The sequence below is a fragment of the Lonchura striata genome, chromosome 1, assembly GCF_050655825.1.
Source record: "Lonchura striata isolate lonStrDom1 chromosome 1, ASM5065582v1, whole genome shotgun sequence".
Taxonomy (NCBI): Eukaryota; Metazoa; Chordata; class Aves; order Passeriformes; family Estrildidae; genus Lonchura; species Lonchura striata.
This window is the reverse complement of record NC_140703.1, coordinates 109,981,765-110,002,644: the sequence shown is the minus strand read 5'-3', so window position 1 is coordinate 110,002,644 and position 20,880 is coordinate 109,981,765. Positions and strand designations below refer to the sequence as shown.

Here is a 20,880-nt window from a genome sequence, read left to right as displayed (position 1 = left end):
TCTAAGATAGTAATCTGTGATTTCACTTGTTTTTCTCAGATAGTGAAATAATCTGAGAATCATGTTTAAAAAAAAGACAATTCAAGACATTGACGTGAAATTGATTTAAAAATTGGTTAATTAGCCATGTGCTGTGTAACTATGTGTGTGACTGCTATTGCCTATGTTATGTCTTTCTATTTGTTATATGTGAAAATGTATGTGTAGGAAAAAAAAACATAAAAGGGAAAGCAGAACAAGCTGAATTAGTCTATATTTTGATTTTTTTTTTTTAGGCGACAGATCTTCACGGGAGTACAGATGCTGTTTTACATGACTTAAGCGTGAAAACTAAAGATGTAGATGTTTCCAATGTGATCTTGTGTGTTCCCAACCAAGGAACTTTGCAGCCTTATGAGAAATCTTTGATAACACTCTGCTTTAGTCTAGAGTGAGTGAGTGATACCAGTTAAATGCACAGTGCACACAAGTTGGTTGGTCTACACTGTTTTGAAAGAGCTGTGCTAGAGAAAATTTTGAGTTAGTATGTCTGCAAAATATTTGAGTAACTTTTTATGTATTTATGTGTGTTAAAAGAAGTTTCTTGTTGTGATTCTGCAAATAAGAAACCAAAGCCTGAAGTATTTCTATGAGTTTATATTTTGTAATACCCTAAGGGAGTATTTGGACCAAGAATTGGTTAAGATGGTTTTGTAAGAATAAAAATTTTATTAGATTTTGCTACATATTAAGCATCAAGAGAATGAAACATTTTGGAGAGCTGTTATCTTATAAAAAAACAAAAAACAAAACAAAACAAAAAAAAACCCAAAACACAAGCCAAAACTAAATATAAAGAAACATTTCCTCTTGAATAAGGAAAAGAAAAAGGAAATGCACTCTTGCCATTTTCCCTTACTTAAATTCAATACAGGTAGGTATTATGCATGTGATACCAGTTTAGAAAACTGTTGTAGACTTGAAAAGATACCAAATTACCAGTATCATAAGCACACAAATATTGATGAGCTAAATTTATTATTATTTGCATTTTCTGAAAGGCAGTATAAAGATAATTTTTTCAAGCTGTTACTGACAACAAAGAAGCCAGACTGGATGTTAAAAATAGGTCTTGATTTTCTGTGGGTTGGGTTTGGAGGTTTATTTTATTTTTTTTTTTCATCTTTTAATTTGAGACTGTGACTCTTTACAGAAAACTTGAAAGAGACTTTGAAGTGAATGATGCATCACTGGTTCAAGATTATGTCCTGTTTCTGAGATTTGAAACTGTTGGGAAGAGAGGTGACTGTCTGCAGGACCTCAGTGGTCCAGCAACCACAAGTACGTTAGAAATGGATACTCACTATCAGAAATGTATATAAGGATGTTAGAACTGTGTATCTTGACTTCTTAAACTTTAAAAAAATCTTAGTTATCTTAATAGTTTTATGGTTCACTTGCTTTGTTTGTTTGTTTATATAAACACAAATTCACTTGCATCTTGAATGCTTCAGCACTAAAACCTCTGAACAGTGAGTAGAAAGAAGGGATTTATGCGTGTCATGAATGAACACCTATCAGTTTATTATAAATTATAGTAATTATAATGTAAATATTTGAAGAAAATAAAGCACCTCCAGTCATTTGCAAGTCATCAACACTTTTGTAATACTAGTTTTGTGCATTTTCAAGTCCATGTTTGTTCATCCTCAACTTCCTTACTGAGGGAATGCATTATCTAACAGCTATTAGAAGTAAAGATCTCTGTGTTAGGTTTATAAAAACTGCATTATAAAACATACTGGTTTTTAGCATTATTTTGCTTTTTTGTGACTGTACAACTACAGCATGACTTTCCTGTTAGTGAGATAATGGGTGTGAGAGGGAGAGGGATTTTGTTTGCTCATTTTTGTGTTTGTCTAATGCAGGGAGTGATTCTCTTCACGTGGACTTAGCTTTAACGGGTTCTGGGTTTCCTGTGATATTAACTTTTAAGCCAGGAACAGTACTTAATTTTGAGGACTGTTATTTGGGTGAACAAACACAAGTTGTGTGCACAATGAAAAATGAATCCAAGTTCCTTCCACTAATGTTCAGATTCCGCAAGACTGCTCACTTCAGTGTTTCTCCTGCAAGAGGAAAACTTAAAAAAAATTCTGAAAAGGTAACTCCCTATTTCTCTTAGGTTTTGTGACTATGCAAATTATTTCACAGTGGTTAGCAGTGGAATTTCTTGAAAGTAAACCAGAGGAATTTCATTTCAATAGTGATGGCTTTTAATATCAGCCAAATACATTTTTTACAGTCCCTTAATGGTCTCTCCCTACTCCTGGAAGCAACAAATACCATTTTAAATTAGGAAAAAAAATTGGAGTACTAAGGCAACTTTACATGGGTTTTCCTATCTGTAATTTTTTCTTATTTTATTGCTTTGAGAAGATTTATTTATATGCAAATATTTTTGACAGATACTTTAAATTTGGTGCAGTAAATCATAAATACTCAAGTAAGCTAAAATTTCTTTTAATGGAAGAAATTTTGCCGAATAAATCAAACATGGAAACATTTGCAGTTTCCCAAGCCAGTAAGTCAACACACAAGATTTCTCTCAGAAGTGAACAAATGAGACTTTATTGTGTTTTGATCTGTCACATTTTTATGTTACCTTATATTGCTAATTTTTGTGTGCCTCTTGGCATATTCTGGAAACCCTATTTTGAATACCTGTCTTAGAGGTAAGTGTGGAGAGATGTGACTCAGGGACTCAATCATATAAAGAATTACACAAAACTTGACTCTTTATTGTCTCATATGTCTCATAATGAGTTTTCTTTTCCAGGAAGTGGTGATTTCATTTTCTCCACATCAAATAGGAACATTTGAGATGAAGCAAATTATTGATATCGTTGGTATGGGAGTAGATAAAAGTAATGTAGCTGTTTTGAAGACAAAACCCTTTCATCAAATATATTTGACCTTACTTGGTGTGTGCAAATGTAAACAAACAAGCGTTGTATTTACAATTAATCCTGGTAAGATGCTAAAAACGTAAGTGACAAGTGATAAAATGTTCCAAAAGCACATTTTTAGCATTTTAAAAATGAATTTTTTACTATTTTTGGTTTGCTTGTGAAATGTAATATCTCTTTGGGACTGGAGGGACTGCTCAGTTGTATGACATGTGTCCCATAAGACTGCAAAACAAAGGCTAAAATAATGGTACACGCTCCCATAATTTTATCAAAAATTGAACTCTTAAAGCATAAGTTTTCGTCATATGGTTATCTGACATTTATAGGGTTCAGTTTCTGCAAGCGATGCTGCTGCACAGTGCTAAGATGTTTCAGGAGTAAATTGAGAGATATGTAAAGCACAGGAAGAACTAGGAAAGATAACAGAAAATTCTTCATTGATTCAAAGTTACTACTGCCAGATGAATTTGCCAGTTCATACAGCCTGTTACAGCTCCTGTGTCCACTGACTCTTCCCATTCCCATGAAGCTTCATGAGCCAGCATAGAGAGTCTTTCAGGATTTCCAATAATTGTTCTGTAGTTTGTTCATTGTGTTCCAAATGTTTTCCATAAACAACCACTCTGCAGTAGATTGACTCAGCTGTCACTGGATTATAAACCTGTCATGGCAAACATGATTTTTTTCTAACATCAAATGTGCTGCAGCCTCTGCAGCACAACTGTAATCTCCTAATCTGTGCACTGGTGCATGTGTGTGGTGTCTGTGTGTAGATCAGGAGGGGAACTTGAATTCTCTTTAGCTGCTGCCAGCTTGAGATGTACTCCCTAATGAGAAACAGGAAGGCAATACGCATTTTTTCCATTGTGGGGGAGTAAAGAGTGAAAGTTACTGGAAAGTCATGGTAAAGTACTGTTCTGCCTACAAGTACTAGCATGTTTGATAAACCAGTGGGCATTCCTCCTACTTTCAGGACAATATTTCCAATCCATGGCTATCAACCATGCTTTGATGAAGTTGATGAAGTTTGGTAATTTCTTTATTTTTGAAATCCAGAGCTCCTTTAGTTTTCTTGCTTCAGAAACCCAAGTAGAAGAAGAGAGTTTTTGGATCAAAGATTTAATGTGTTTTTCAGGCTTTCTATATGCTTTTGCTTATCATTTGCTCTATTAATGTCCCAGTTCTGGTCCTATTTACAAGTTTATAGAAACTTCATGAGGGATATCTGCGTTTTGCTTTTAAGCTTCATTGAAGTGTGGAGGAAAAATGATTTTGTTTTTTCATATCCTTTTCTAGATGGTTCTGTGTCTTCTTGTTATCTTCTCCCAGTGTCTGTGGATGAGTATGTGTAGTTGTGTCTCTGTATTCGGGTGAAGCTAGGGGAGAGGCTGGAATGAAGCTTCTTGCAAACTGTGCCTTTCTGGCCAGTGGAAATTGTAATCACTCTTATGACTTAGAAGGTGGAAAGTAATTTTTGATTTTTTTTTGTTGGTAGATTAAAGTAAGACTAAATGAGTAAAAAAATTTTGATGATCAATTTTTTTTTTTTTTTTTTTTTTTTTTTGCAGGTGAGGGAGGAAAGGGCAGTTGAAGTTTGACCTTATTTCTGCCATAGTTTTCTCTTTAATGTTCATGTATATGTGCTTTTCTAAAACTACAGTGAAAAAGAACCAAACTATCTTTTTAGTAGTTCTAGCTTGGAAGGTTTTGTCAAAATTCATGTCTCTGTTTGCAGCCCTTAAGACAGGTTTTGGGATACTGTGATTGATGTGACAGGCAGCTCTGAGTGTCTGATGATGTGTCTGTGCAAGACATAGCATCACAGCTGGACACAGCTGGTTTGAGCTCTGGTGGTTGTTTCTGTGATCCAGGGCAAGGGAAGCAGTTGGCTCTTGGCATGATGTGAATGGCTTCTACCCTCTTGTCTGAGGAAAACACTATGGGATGGGTGACTGACTGTTGTGCTGCTGGGTAGACCATTGTAAATTAGATATATCTTCTAATACTTTGAATTGTCTAGAAAATATTAGTTTAAGTTTTTTTTATTTTTTTATTTTTTTAATTTTAAGGTCTAACACCCTTGATTTCCAATGCAACTGGACAGTTTGTAGTTCGTAGTACAGGACAACTCAGTGATACAGCACCTGTGGCAATCCTTAAATCAACCCAAACACAAATTCATACTCATCGGAAAAACAGGAATTGCGAGGATAATGCACTTATAGCCTTTCCTAATGACCGTGCAGCCAGCCTTAGGCCTAGTGAATGGAATAAAAAGTACAGGTAAAAATTATGTGACTCTAATATTTAAATCTACACATTTATATGTATCATATAGTAGATCAAGATTGGTTACTCATGACAGTTTGCTGGGATTTTCAGGCTGAAAGTATTTTAAAATTCTTGACTCTCTTGCACATAAATTTATTGAGTTTTCTTATGTGAAACTAGAAATGTACACTTGCAATATTTCATTTTTATGGTTGCCTTTACAGAGATAGTATTAATAATCAGCTGGGATAAAATATAGAATGAAATATATATGTATCAAAATCAATTATGTTTTCATTCTAACAAGACCCAGTATCATTATATATGTGTAAGGAAGCTACAATTCTCTTTAAATATTTAGGACTATTTTCACAAAAACTGAGAGATATAATTACATAGACCCAGAATTCGCTTATACTCATTCTGAACAACTGTTAAGAGAAGAAAACAAGAAACACTATGCACACTTCATTTCCTGTTTAAGACAGCGTCGTTTAGAAAAAAAGGCTATTAGGTAAGTCTTGGTTTAAAGGGTAAGTGAGTACTTTAGGCTTATACACAAAATACATGAACATTTGTGCAGAATTAACTTAATGGCACTGATCACATACCTAAATTTGTTCCATGCCAATGTGCTTGTGATCTTGGGACTCTCATTTGCAATGCATTCAAAACCTGTTTGTTTCAAGTATTTAGACATATAAAAAGTATCTAAATTTAGGGTGAAATGTAGGGATAGAGTCAGGGCACTTGAAATTAATCTTAAAGTGAGCTTAAATTAAAATGTCAAGTTCTAAGAGTATTTGGGTGTGGTTAATAGGAAAAAGCATTGATTATTTTGGATTCTCCTTATATAATAAGTATGTATTTCCAACTAGGATTGCTAGGTCACCCCAAGTAACAGATTCACTATGTAATTTATTATGTATTCTGTGCACTGAAGCAGATGCAATCCTTTAACTGGACTGGTCCTCTAGACTTATCTTACAGTAAAAACCAAAACAATAAATATTTTCAAGGTATTGTATGTGCTTGAGGGTTTTTTAAATAATGAAATATTTCTACTTAAAATATTAATTGTTTTGTTTAAAAATATTAAATAATTTAATGTGTAGACCATGGAATGCTCAAACTTTTAGATTTCCACGTTCTTTTTTTTTCCTTCCCTGTAGGCAGTTTTGTGTTTATAACAATCCTGTGAGCATAGGCATTAAATCAGCTGAAGGTCTTAAGTCACCAAACATCTCAATCACAGAGTTTTCCATGGAAAAGCCACAGCCCAAAATGCTTTCTTTAGATGACAATGGCGTGTTAACTAGTCGAAAATTGGAAGCAATCGTTTCCAAATCTACAAACAAAGGAGTAAGTTAAATGCTTGAGTAGTATATGAGCATAATGTGTTTACCATGTAAAAATTATAAGAATTTTGATCCTGCTCTGAGGAAGTGTCTTGTGCTTATCACAGGTTTGGAGCTGGCTTAGTCCTATGCCATCTTCTGCCCAGGAGAAGAGAGATTGTAGTCTAACTTTGACAAACAAACAGCTTCATCAAATATTTATTGGTAAGATTTTTAATTTGGTTGCTAATTGCATATAGTTGTTATAAAAACACTTATGTACAGTAACACATTTTATGATTATAGTTGTTTACCCTAAACAGAAAACAGTTTAATTTGGTGGATAGCTTGAGACCTACAGTAGTATTTCACTAAAGCTTTGTAATTCTCAGCAAATACTGAGGTGTGATGAGGTATGAACATATAAATGAAGAATTTCCTTTGAAGACTGCTCATATCACAGCCTCTTACAGAGAAATCACCACAGCATAGTGTAAGAGTTGCTTATCCCCTTAGGCCTGGTTAGTGGGTAGCACCTGGGTAGCACCTGGACCAGCATTAATATCAGCAAAATTCATGGAAATGCTCAGAATATTTCTGGGAATTAATAGTGAAGATTGATTGCCCCCAGAAACTAAAACTTCAGGATCCTCTATCAGAATAATTTCAGGATAATGTTCTGTGATGGGGAGTAACACATAAAAATTCTTAGTGACTTACTACCAACACTTGTTACTCCTAGAGGTCTATTTTAAAGTCAGCTTTTGTTCAGTAAGATTATTCTATTGCAGCAAAAAGAGAATTTTCAGTACTTCTTGGGCATTTTAAAATTTTAAATCAAGCCAGAACTTGAATAGTGTAGCTGTGTAAACTGATATACTTGGGGAAAGGAAGAACAAGATAAACATCATAATAAAAAATGTACTGAGAGTTTTGTAAGAGGTATGATTGGTGCCATGAGCACTCATGTTAATAAATAAATATAAACCAACCTAAAAACTGGTGATATTGGTAAACTAGGTATTGAAATAATTCTGTGATTATCACATGATGTGAATTATCAAATCAAATGGTTGCATATCAGGGAGGAAACCAACAGGTTGTATACGTAACCTTTCAGTGAATTGGTGGCAATTTTTCCTTTTAAATATCTGCTTAACAAAAAGAAGTATTTATGGTTATTAATAGTACTATTAGTTGTGAGTACACTGATTCTCTATTTTACCAATTGACTAAAACAAGCACAATTAAAAAATTGCTGGTTTTTGACTTGTACTGCTGAAAGCACTCACAGAACACAGATGATATTTACTTTCACATTTTAGTGATAATTTGTTCCACTACAGGATTTTTAGCTGACTAAGTTTGTAATTTGAAGAACTAGAGCATTTGGTCATGGTATTTGAGTAGTTATGTTTCCTTGCATTAGCTTTTACCTTTTAATGTTGAGGATCTTATTTCTTATATAATTCAGGTCCTTCTACTATAGATTTTGGTGAGGTTTGTGTTTATTCTACAACAACCAAAGAACTGCACATCATCAATAACTTGTCAGTTCATATTTGGATACAAATTGAAATTGAAGTTGCAGAATTGCAGGAGACGTCTCCATTGTCTCAGGTGGTGCCTCCTCTTACAAAAACTCATATTCCAGTTGTGTTTGAGACAACCACTGTTGGAATGTTTAAAAAGTAAGGCTTTTTATATTTGTCTTGATTTACACATTTTCTTGGCAGTAGTAAAATTTTTTTTTAAAAATCACTTGGCTGATTTTAAAATGTAGTCATGATAATTCTTAATGGTGTAACTCATCTATGGTGATGTTGCAATAGTCAATGCAGTTTTATGTTGCAAAATTTTCCTACAATACTGTTCCTTGTTTTTGATTTTACACCACAAACAAAAATCTGTCCTGTGCAACACCTTATATAGCTAGAGGTGCATCGGGGAAAAATGTTTATTATTATGGTGTATTTGCCAAGAAAATTTTTATGGAAAATACTGTTCTCTTTCCAGCCTAGAATTCCATCACTTGCATCCATGCTCAGATCTTTTGATGCAAATCATGGGAAAATGTATAAAAAACCTGTTCTCTAGCCTGCTGTTATCAACTCTGTGTTTTCTAATAATAAAATGCCAGTGTAAGGCTGATCATCCTTTAGGATGATCCTCACTTCTGACATGATTTAAGTAGTATGCAAAACAGTTGCAAACTTTTCTCTTGTAAGTCTTGTGTTCACACTGAGTTGTTAAGTATTTTCTTGCTAATGGTTATATTTCAGGTAAATTTTACTCTGACTGTAACAGAACAAATGCATAAAAATATTGAGAGATATTTTTACATTACAGCTCTTTCAATTACAAAATAAACAACCAACACATAGGACATGTACTGGTGATTGCACATGCAATGCCTATTGAACTTCACCTGTCCAAAAGGGAGCTGATTTTGAATCCTATTCCTGGCTGCCTAGCAGGGACAGAGTTTAGAAGAACTGTCAGGATATGCAATCCCAGAAACCGGCCTGTTGGCTTTACTTGGAGACCTCTAACTGGAGATAGAAAATCTGCATTTACTGTAAAGCCAACCAGAGGTATGCTATGCAAATATAGTGTGTATATGTATCTTATATATCAACACTAATAAGTAAGACTAACTTTTAGCTGATGCTATAAACTATATTTTTAGATTTCTGTCAATATCAGGGTGTCCCAAAAGCAGTATCAGGTCACAGCTTAGCACCACAGCAGCATTCTCTGTGTAAGCCCTGCCCTGAATGCACACTCAGTCCAGCTCCCTGCTTCCATGCCCAGCCAGCAGTGCTTGTGTAAATGTTTTTCTCAGCACTGATTACTGACATTTCAAAAGTGGGGCAGCAACATCATACAGCTCATCAGAATAGGAAATTTTCCAAAAGCAATGAATGAAGCTGGCTAAAATGTTGATGAAAGTTGAGTAAAATAAATGGAATTCAATCTGTGATTACTCTGCATTTGCAACATGGATCAGTGTTTGATAGATGTGTGTATAGCTTTTACCTTCTTCTCTTTGAAAATATTCTGCTGGGATATGTTGGAGCTCCATTATTAGAGAACCAACTGCTCACTGTATTGGATTTGGTGTGATGTGATTGTTGAAAAAAGATATTTCTGCTAATACAAATTCAGACTCAGTTGCAAGCAAAAAACTAGATATGATCTTTCCCCAAGTTGCTATTCTGCAAGAAAGACAGTATCTTCTTTTATTTTTCTTTTCATGTTGACTATCAGAGTAATTCATGGCTAAAAATACCAGTAAACTTTGAGTGTGTTTTACTGCAAGATACTAATAAATAGATGATGCAATGCTCATGACAATCCACGACCTAATTTTACTTAATTCATCAGACTGTTCAACACCTAAGAAATACAGGCTCACATTCAGTAATAGGTCATTTCACTTTTATGTGCCTATGTTATTTCTAATTACAAAATGCAATTTGACAGTTGTCCATGTGTATGCTATAACATCTAAGTTATGTACATATATTTAGGGTTTGTGGAGGCCTATAGTGATGTGGAGTGTGAAGTTGTTTGGCATCCAGGGTTCAACACTCCAGAAACAGCACAATTGACCTTGTGTGTGCGCAAAGGAAATTCAATTCACTTGAAATGTTTTGCAAAGGTAATAATTCATGTGACAGCTTTAGAGAAAAAAAATGTGTGGATTTCTTTAAGCAAGTAATACCTTAACATATTTCTATTATAATCTGTTTTTTATTAGAATATTTTAATTTCCTGTAACTTTCACGTTACATATTTAACTAAAGAGTATGCTCCAAAGACATGATGGAGAAGGCAAGGCAAAGATAATTTACCTTTTCCTTGCTTTTGATGATATTCTTCCTTTGGCATCACAGCTTAGTGGTCCTTATATATTATTGGCTAGTTACTGTGCAGCAAATGTTGAGAGGTGATACAACAATTTTTTATGTATATTATTTATTAAAGGAATAAAAATCTAGGTGTGAGTGGAAAGGTATGTTTCAGGGTTTCAAGGTAACAACAGACTCAGTTTAGTTTTGTGTTATTTGACCATGGTATTTGACAAGCAATGTTCTACTAGTTTAGTCTTCTAAACAGTGACATTCAGCTTTGGTTTTTTAGTTATTTGTTGTCTTTTTAGTATATAACGTTTAGTTATTTGTTGTCTTACGTTGCATACCAGGGAGTATGAAGAAGAGAGTTTTTCTTTTATTTTTTTAACTATATTCTACTGGCTGCATGTTCTAGAATTTTACTGTGAGCCAAGAAAACTTTTCCCTTTCTTTTTTTTTTTTTTTTTTGTTTCCCAGTAGCTATGTTTCTTTTCTTCCTCTTCTTTTGAAGTCTTGGAAGTTTGCCATGTGTAAACCAGGATGTGTGTAAATTAGAATATTTGCATTTCTACTACTATTAATATTTCTGAAATATCTTGTCCTGATCACACATTTGGAGTAAATGGAGTTTGTGATGTTAAATTAAATTTAATCACAATATTTTTGTTGGTCTTGAAATTAATCTGGTAATATCTGTAGGATTGAGTCTGTTCAATTTGAAACTAGATAAGTTCAGTTAATTGAGTAAATATTTTCTCACACTTAAGCTGTTTTTCTATTTGAATACTTCCAATTTATATATTTGCACAACTCTATTAGCTCATAATGTGATAAAAAATTAGGCTGAATTATTTATTATTGTAATTTTTATTATTTATAATATTATATTAATTATAATAAAATTAATTTATTAATATATAATATAATTTATATATATTTTATACTACAGTAATAGAATATATTTAGTAATTATACATTATTTATAATATTAATTAATTATTTATTATTAATAATTATTATTATTAATTAATTATTATTTAGGAATATGTTATATGGTTTGATTGGCTTATCTGTCTCTTTTTCTTTAATAGCTTGGTACTACTAGAGTTCAGTTTGTGGCTGAAAGTGTATCCTTTGCTCACAGTCCAATTGGTTTCACTACTTGTAAGACAGCCACTATTCTAAACACAGGATGCAACCATGCATACTTCAAAGTAAGAGAAAAGTATTTCTAACACACTTAATTCCTTGGGTTGGGGAGCAGAAAGGAGTTAATTTTGCCAGATCATTTTGTGGTTTTGTGTTTTCAGTTATTAAATTAGAACCTATTAAGGTTTTTGTGATGTTTTCTGGAGAAACAAAATAGATGTAAATAGGAATTCTGTCCCTCTGTCAAATTTGCACTGATGGGTAGATGGGACAGAAGTGAAGTGGTGATGGCTTAAATGATTCTGGCAGCTTCCTGAGAACCAGGGGTGAGGGCAGAACCCCATGCTGGGGTACCCTATGGAAAAGCATTTATTGGATGTTTTCCTGCATTGAGAGACAGCAAACTGGCTGGTGATCATGCCCTTGCTGCCCAGGCAGTGCATACAGGGACCCAGAGCAGTCACAGCACAGGGGGTGACTGCTGAACCTACAACCAGGGACAAGATGGGCTCTGCAATGAGTTGAGGAGGGGATGAGATGGATGCCAGAGTGGGTAAAGACATAATACACAAATTAATGGGAAACCTAACCTCATTAGTTTTGCTTATCACAGGATGATTGCTGTATTTAGTGAAGGAAGATAATTTTCAGATAAAACCCTCAGTTTTTATTACTGCATTATTACAGTACTGAGAAACATGATTAATTTATTTTGATTTGTACCAGATTTCTCTTTTATCAACTGAGAATTGAATAACATGTAGTACCATAGTGTTGGAGGCTGGGCCTGAAAGAATAAAATCAGCATAGCCAGTAACAAAAACATACCCAGCCTTTTTAGCCTCCAGAATTACCCTTAAGCCAAGACATATCTGTTGGTCTTGGTCACTATCACTTGTGTAGCTATCTTTAAAAAACTATATTTTAGGAGTGCATCAGACGAGAACAGAGATTCCTTTTTGTCTTTGCTAACCATGGGTAAACGGAGTATTTACTTCTAATATTATTATTGAGCTATACAAGCTGGGGTTCTGTGTCCCATCTTACTGTGAATGTCAAAAAAGGAGTGAAAAATTTATTTGTCACTGAAAAAATGTTTTGTAGATTGTTTTGAAGACTTGCAAGGTAGCAAGTGTTAATTTTAATAATTTAGTGAAAACAACCCAAAACTCAGAACTCCATGTATCCAATTGGTGGCAAGAATTATTTCATAGTAGAAACTGAGTTATGTTTAGAAATCTATTACTTTATTTTATTTACTTGCAGTTTTCCCCAAACTTCTACATTCAAGTTAGCATTATATGCTATGAATGTTTTCCTTGTAAGAATATAAAACTTTATGATAGATACATTGGTATAAATAAAACAACAACAAACAAATGAATGTAAACACCTTTTTGTGTCTTGTTTGTGTAGGTTCTTGACTCCAACCTACTGCCTGGATTGAAAATCTCACCCACTGAAGGAGTGATACCGGCAGGAGGCCTTGCTAATTTCACAATCTCTTTCACTCCAAAGGCACACATGAGTTTTCACAAAAAATTTGAGGTAGTTCAAAATGGGAAGAACTTTGGCTTAAGTATTATCCTGTGTGTTTATGTGTGTACATTCATGCATCTTTTGGATTTTATTTCCAGTGTCCTAATGCTTTTTAAGAACAAGCTTTTATTGCAGATCATTACTGCTGTAGCCTATTCTGTGTTTTTTTGGTTTTTTTTTTTTTTTTTTTTGTCTCAGTCCTGCTCAGAAGTATCAAAGCAGCCTCTCAGTCTGAGCTGATTCATATTACACCACTGACAAACTGTTGGATATAATGGGTGATTGTTCTTTATAAGAGAATGTAGACATACCTGCAGTTTCTGTAATATATAGAGAGGCATCTAATGTTTTTAATTTCTTGACTTCTTTTTGTGGTTTTTCTCAGAGATTTCTCTACTAGTAGATGTATTTTGATAGTAGGTGTCCAATAAACATGTAACATATTTTGTTTTCTGCATGCCTGCTTCCTGAGATAAGTGAGATTAGGAAAGAAAGATGTTATCAAGGGCCTGAATTTTGCTATCATTTCTGACTCAGCCTGATTTCACCATCTTCTGGGGCTGCATAATTATACTTGTTAAATCTAGTATTAATTTATTTTTTCCATTTTTACAACAGATTTAATATTCCCCAGAACAATAGTGTCTACCTTGTACCAGCACCTCTGTCAAACAATGTGTGTTGTGATACACATTCCAATCCTCACAGCTGCTGAAAACAGATTTTTCATGTTGAAAAAAAAATACTCATTTTAGTAACACTACTTCCTGTCACATTATGTTTGTCTGCAGAATTGGGGAAGACTGGTCACTGGTCTTTCTTACAGCTTTGGGTTGTGTTTTTTTGTTTGTTTGTTTGTTTTTTTTTCCCAGGATTTTAAATTAAAAACTGTTTCTATCTAGCTATATCTGTCCCAGATGTGGTATGCCACAAAGGCATGATTTGAAGCCACATATCATATATATGTTATATATATATGTTCTAGAAAATGAAGGCGTTTACTTTATCTCTTCGTATTTCTGCAGCAAAAATGCATTGTGTTATAAGGGGAGAGTTATTTTCTTATTTCTAGTGCAGTTTACACTGAATCTCTCCGCTCTGATCTGTGGGATAGGGTTGGGTTGGATTTTTCATGTTAAACTTTTTTTCTTGTAGTTATGGCAGATTGGGTGAGATATTTATGTTAAATGATGTTTTTCACAGTCCCAGTGTTGTCCCTTCACTTAGGTAGTAGTGAGGAATGCAGCAGGACTCACACTTAAGATCAATGGATTTTCAGAGATCCCTGAAATAGGCATTGATGTGGTAAGTGTGAAGAAATTATATCAATTGGTAAGATTGGTTAAATATTTTGCTTTACCTAGATGTCAAAGTAGCTCCTCTCTACTTCATATTTTTCATTTGTTTCTAAACTAACATCCCAAGAAATTGATGAAGGAGATGAACTGAGGAAGAAATACTATAACCCAAATGTACATATAACAGTTACATTAAATGAGAGCTGACAGTTTTAGTTTTTGAACTTGGCAATCTGGAATAAGTCTGTTAAGAGTATTTCTTAAGGTGGTTACAGCAAAAAATGCAATAAAGAGAAAAGTAAGTCACTCTGTTTCCTGAATGACTGAAACTTTTCTGATGGTGTAACTGGACTTGATATCAAATTCTAAACTCTTCTATTTCATGTCCTGGAAAGATTTTAAAGATAAGGTTTATGTGAGACTATGGATTAACCAACACTATTATTGTGTTATAAATTGTCAATCTTGCACAATTATATTTTCTCACATTATGTTCAATTATAAACTTGACTTCACAGTGCTTTGACCCATTTTTCTTCTTTAAACTTACAGGGAAGATTTGAATATAAAGGTGTTCATTTAGGCGCTACAAAATCAATTCCATTTTTGCTGCAGAACAAAGGACAGTCTTGTACCAGAGTGCAGTTTGATTTTAAAAATCATAAGGATTTTAAATTGGATGCTGAAAAAAAGTCAGGTATTTGCTTTTGATATAGCAGAATTTTCATTAAATAAAGAATGAATAATGCTGAGAGAAAATCTGTCAGACCACTTCTGGTAGCCAAAGTTTCTGATATAAGAAAATCTAAAGCATTTATTTTAAAACTGTTGCTGAATATAAATTAAGAGGAGACATTTTGGTTTGCCTATAAGATGACACTTGACAAGAAAAAAAAATTTGCAAAATGTCAGATTGCATGTAGATTTTTTCCCCCAATATTTCCTTCCCAAAGTTGGTAAGTTACTAAAAAATTTGAATACCCTCTCACCAGTTAAAATAAAATATTGAAAAACTCAAACAAAGCCAAAACTTTCCTATTCATGGAATCATAAACACTTTTTGACAATATTAACTCTTTGATTATTTCATCACCAGTATAAAGGTTTTTTCTTTTTCCCAAAGGGACAGGGTGTCTGCAGGTTAATGACAGGGCTTCTCCTCTGCAGGAATGCTGAGCTCAGGAGGTTATTGGGGCAGCAGTAGAATTGAATTCTTTTTTACTTGGTAGAACTAGTGCAGATTCTTATCCTGCACATTGTTGCCCATGGCTTTCCTACTTCACTCATGGCATCTCCTTGGATGCTTCCACCATCATGATTAACAAGAGAATTTTGCAGGGTTAAGAGCCCTTATAAGCACAGTTGCAAACTCAGGAAATTAAGACCCTTTCTTTTGCAAGACAGTATGAAATTTAGTTGTATCTTTGTGTTGAATGATGCAAAAAAATGATCTTCCAAAATTAGAGAAGTTTTCTTACCATGTGGTGCACTTAAAAGGCAAGGGAAGGTGAGGACTCCTAGTCAGTCTTAACTTCTCAAAGAGCTGTAAAGCTCTTTACCACAGGCAAGCAGCCAGCAGAGGATCAGACTCATTGCACATGATCTCTGCATCAGAGTTTGTCTTTGAAACCACTCATGTGATATCCAGTCAGATTCAGTACTCATAATGTGAATACTGGATGAATTCTTGTGTTTCATGATGGATACTGATCTTGGAGAAATATTATCTTTGCTGGAAACCTGTGCTTCTGCCATTGCCTTACAATTGAACACGGAGGTCTGAAAAATGAAGCAAGCCTTATTGGAAATAGAGATTATGCTTAAAAGTAATTAGAAAAAGAACCATAAACCAGTTTCAGCCAACTATTTTTATCCCTGTGGTACTAATTTGTTATGTAATTAACTGTTTTAGCATAACACTTTTATTCAAAGGTAAAGGACAATATTGTTTTTTTTGTTTTTTTGGTTTTTTTTTTTGTCTGAAATATTGTCTTCTCCCAAATAAATAACTCCCATGAAAATTGCTGGTGATTAATACTGCTCAGAATTACCTTCAGGATCCTTATGAGGGATACTATATTCAATTGTAACCTTCGTGAGAAATGCTTACCATGCAAATATGTAGATACTTGATACTGGAAATCACTTTGAAATACTGCAGCTATTATAAAGTTGACATTTCATGCAGAAACATTTGTAATTTGATTCTGAATTTTGTTTGGCAGTGATTGACCATTCTCCTTCAGAGCCTTATCTCTATTCAGTTTACTTAGAGGAAGGGGCATCTTTGGAATGCTTCTTGACCTTTAATCCAAAAGAGGTAGGTTTATGGAACAGTGGTGATTAAGTTAATTAAAATCATGCTCTGTGATATTTCTGTGGTGGGAGAATAGAAACTTTTGATGCACATTTTAGTCTGTGCAATAGTTTTATAATTAGTAATGCAATTCTTAAGAAAACAAATTCTTAAATAATCTTTTTATAACTTTATGTGTTTGCATACACAAAGAAAACAAACTTTCTCAGTGGATTAAAAATGATGTAAACTCATACTGAAATATCATACCACACATTCATGAAACCATTCAACAAATCAGCAGCCACCTTCTTTTTGCTGCTGTTCTTGCCTGAATTCCCAGATGACTAAGAAACTGCAAATGTACATGAGTTTTATGTGTCATAAAGATTGGAAAAGTTGCTGTCTGGTTGAGCTATTTGAGTGGAAAAAAACTGAAGATATGAGACTTTAAGCTGCTTTTACATCTGAAAATTAGCATTTTATTGGCAGTGACTGTCAATAGAGAGTACTCAAGTGAATTTTAAATCCAACCCCATAGAAAAATGCTTTGGAAATTAAAGTTTTGGGGTTTCTACATATTTGGAGAACAATGAACTGCAAAAACTAAGAGTATGATATCATAAACCAGCTCCAGAACAAGCAGCTGGGGATCACTTCTACAGCACATAAATCCATTCCATTATCTGCACTTTTACCTTAAAAAGGAATAACAGATACTATGCATCTTGAAAGGGTCAGGAATATTTTTTTCCACCACCACCCACCTCCCACTCCTGCCTTCCCAGCAGCATAAAATGGAATTCCTTTGCTCAAAACATCATTCAAATAATGTTTGTATATTACAGGCTGTGTCTGATAACATTGTGATTTTCTTCTGTGTACATATGGAAGCTATTGGATTGTGTTTATAGCCCATACATTACCCTGAAATAATTTTTCCTGACAGAATATGAGTCAATAGATTTATAAAAAATTCCTTTTGTAATATGGCAGGCCTTGAATTAAGGGAAAATGAATAGTTGTCATATGTTTTTAAGTTTCAGGAAAGTATGTAGTTGTTTGCAAAATGGTACCCACAGAATATTGTGAGTGACCTCTAATCAAACTGGAGAAGCTCAGCAAAGGAAAATGCTGGCATTTTCCTATAAGTAAGAAGGGTCAGTAATGGGAATACAGGAGTGGATAATGCTCTTGGAATAATCTGTGTGTATGGCATTGCAGACCACAAGCTGAACAATAATTAAGAGCAGATACTTACCATACCAATAGGATAATATTAATAAAGCAAGTAAAATAGTTATTCTAATCAGGGCTGATAACACTTCAGCTGCACACTTTTCCCATGTGGGATGCCATGTTTAAAGAAAGAAGTGGGACAATTCCACTTGGAAAGAAAGTCCAGAAGAAAGCAATGGAAAACAGAAGAACTCTATTTCCCATTGTGACATTTGAACTCTATTACTATTTCCTTTCATTGTCAAGTTGCAGGATGGGATAAAAGTAGAAATGTTGCTACCGACACTGCTATAAATTGAAGCGACTAACAAAATTACTATTTCTGAAGAATGCTGAAATAATAGCTTGCTCTCTATGTTTAAGTTAGTTTGCTGAACATGATGCTCAGGATTGCTGTTCATTATTGATGAGCAATGTCCAGCTGTCATTTGGTACTGGTTTACATTGGTTAAGTGAAGATAAGCTTATGCCAATTGGAATTCTGCTTTAATTGTGATATAAATTTGGAAAAGCTATTTTTATATATTTGACAGGATCAGTTTTCTGACTGTTTTTGCAAAAAAAAAAAAAAAAACAAAAACCACCCAAACAATCCCTAAAAAGCAGAACAAACAAAAAATGGCTGTAGAATATTGCACCTTATTGAGTACAGATTTTATTTTTTTCAAACTCTAAGTGTTTTTCAAGTCTTAAGAATAATTTTTGGCAAACAGAAATAACTTCCTTCAGAAGTAAGGAAATAAAAACTTCAAAAAGGAAATTTTCTTGGGGCCCCTCCTAGCCAACTAATGTGTTGCTTTCATTCCATGTTTTTACTTCAGTTTCCCTTCTCCTTGTGTGCTCAGAGTCCTTCTGTCTGTCTTTGCCCTTGGTGCTGGGTGCAGCCAGTGCTGCCCTTTTACTTCCAGTGTGTTCCTGCCTGGCAGGAGCAGCTCACTGCTGGGCCAGACGTGCCCAAGGACCCTGACAGCTTCCAGCCCACTGGTACAGGTGAGCATCTCTGAGCTGCTGCAGCCCTGTCACCGCTGGTCCCTGAGCACTGACTGATGTTAAATGAAGTTACCCAGGCAGGCATGACTACAGGCAGCATCTGGAAGTATACGTATCCCCCAGGATGCTGTAGCTTTTCTTTCATTTAACTTCTGCAATGTACAAATTAAAAAAAGTTCTGTTAAAAAAGTGGTTGAGGTACCAGCATCTCTTACTGCAATCAGGAACTCACAGTATTACTGATTCTTAAAACATTTTCCTTTGGATCTGAGCTCTTTATTATTCTACCTCATCTATAGTCCCCATTTTATCACCAGATTTCTTTCTTGATTTTCCAGTTTTGAAAAAAAACCCCAAATCTCTAATCTCTGTATGTTGAGCTTCCCCTATTCAGGTTTCACAGTTGCAAATGCTGTTTCCTGCCTCTATGCACTTCCACAGCTGTTTCTGAACCCATCTTTGTTTTTTTTGATAACTGCTCTTTCCCAGCTTACCTTCCAGCTGCTACAATACTACAAACCTTCTGTATCCCATGAGGTCACATTCCTTTCTGTCTGCCTTCTGGTTTTACTAGAACTTCCTGCTGTTGTAGTCATTACTGACAACACTACTGTATAAACCAACAAACCCCCACTATGCTGATGTTTTCTTTAACAAAGTGAATACTAGGCCTAAGGAAAAGTAAAAATAATTCAGGAGCACTGCTAAAAAACATAAAAAAACCCCATGAAATTATTTTAATGTACTTAAAAATTTTATTAAAGCTACCTTAATTATTAATGTAAGGGTGCAAGTAATTTAGTCTTGAATGCAATCTTGAATTCTGCAAAAAACCCCTTCAGATCAACTAATGTAGTACATATATAGCAACTTTTAAGGGCTGTTGCAATTCTCACTAAAATATACTATGTATTAATACGTGGGGCATCAAAAGATGCTCTTAGAGATAGGTGTCTTGGCATGCTTAAAAAACAGACCTTAAAAAATGTTGAGGCAGTTCCTTCAGTATCCTGAGTGAGAAAATCGAGTCCATGCATTATAGATAAGGCTGAGATGTTGCTCAGACACAGTGTGGCTGTGCCTTGTTGTTATTCCAGTGCCTTTGAAGGTGTTAGAGGTGACAGGGCTCTGCATCTCACTGCAGAGAGTTTAACCTCAGTATTTGGTGGCTCTGGAAGTCAGAGCTGTCAATGAAAGTGGTATTGATCTCATCTATATCTTTATAACCTATATCTGTATCTATATCTATCTGTCTGTGTTTCTCTAGGCAGGATGATCCCCTGCTCACAGAGGTCCTGTAGGGTCTGCTGGGGAAAGCATGCAAAGCAAAGTGCAGGAGTGCAGTGATTCAAAATGAGTTTTTTTTTGTAAACCTGTTGGAAAATAATAAATTTCAGCATCTTGGAAAAAGGACAAAATGCACAGCTGGGTAATAATGAAGCCTTCGAGTCCTTTGATTGAGATAAATAGAACAAGTCACACCTGTCAGAGCTTATTGCTTAAGCTTGTGGTAGGGAGGTGGCAGGTGTTTTGATGGGGTTTTTATCTTTTTAAATGACTTTTTTTTCCCCTTTTTTTAAAATGAAAGAACAGATTTGTTGTGTAAGAAGTGAATTCTATGGAAAATCTGCAGCTGTGGAATTACAGGGTATTGTTGCATCATCTCTAACCATATACAAAGGAAAGATTTAATTTTATTGCAGTGCTTTGAATGATGGCTTTGAACAGCAGTTACATTATTCATTGTGGAAGCTGCTTTTCTGTGATATAAGACAGGGGGAATTAAAGATTTCAGTATATCTTAAGGAAAAGCTCGTTTAAATTTATGGGAAGGCTGTGAGTGTATATTGGATTCAGTTGCAAGACATAAACACTTGGCTTTGCAGTTAGGTTTAAATTTGAATCAAACTGATTTTTTCTAATGTACAATGCATTTTGTCTTTTTGTATCCCT

At 34.5% G+C, this 20,880-nt stretch overlaps 1 protein-coding gene across 5 annotated transcripts in view; it reads left to right on the top strand.

Annotated features, from left to right (window-relative positions):
• CFAP47 (cilia and flagella associated protein 47) overlaps window positions 1-20,880 on the top strand; it is a 274,676-nt gene that overhangs the window by 8,785 nt on the left and 245,011 nt on the right. For all 5 annotated transcript variants that reach the window (XR_014956844.1, XR_014956846.1, XM_085585616.1 and 2 more), the window contains exons 6-21: window positions 276-430; window positions 1,193-1,320; window positions 1,908-2,143; window positions 2,819-3,011; window positions 5,021-5,234; window positions 5,584-5,736; window positions 6,395-6,584; window positions 6,688-6,784; window positions 8,034-8,250; window positions 8,909-9,153; window positions 10,093-10,223; window positions 11,508-11,630; window positions 12,982-13,113; window positions 14,332-14,409; window positions 14,955-15,099; window positions 16,628-16,722. Coding sequence is in view for 3 of the 5 variants with exons in the window: in XM_085585616.1 (XP_085441742.1) it covers window positions 276-430; window positions 1,193-1,320; window positions 1,908-2,143; window positions 2,819-3,011; window positions 5,021-5,234; window positions 5,584-5,736; window positions 6,395-6,584; window positions 6,688-6,784; window positions 8,034-8,250; window positions 8,909-9,153; window positions 10,093-10,223; window positions 11,508-11,630; window positions 12,982-13,113; window positions 14,332-14,409; window positions 14,955-15,099; window positions 16,628-16,722 (2,532 nt within the window). In the remaining 2 variants the exon portion in view is untranslated. The remainder of the gene's footprint in view (window positions 1-275; window positions 431-1,192; window positions 1,321-1,907; window positions 2,144-2,818; window positions 3,012-5,020; window positions 5,235-5,583; window positions 5,737-6,394; window positions 6,585-6,687; window positions 6,785-8,033; window positions 8,251-8,908; window positions 9,154-10,092; window positions 10,224-11,507; window positions 11,631-12,981; window positions 13,114-14,331; window positions 14,410-14,954; window positions 15,100-16,627; window positions 16,723-20,880) is intronic.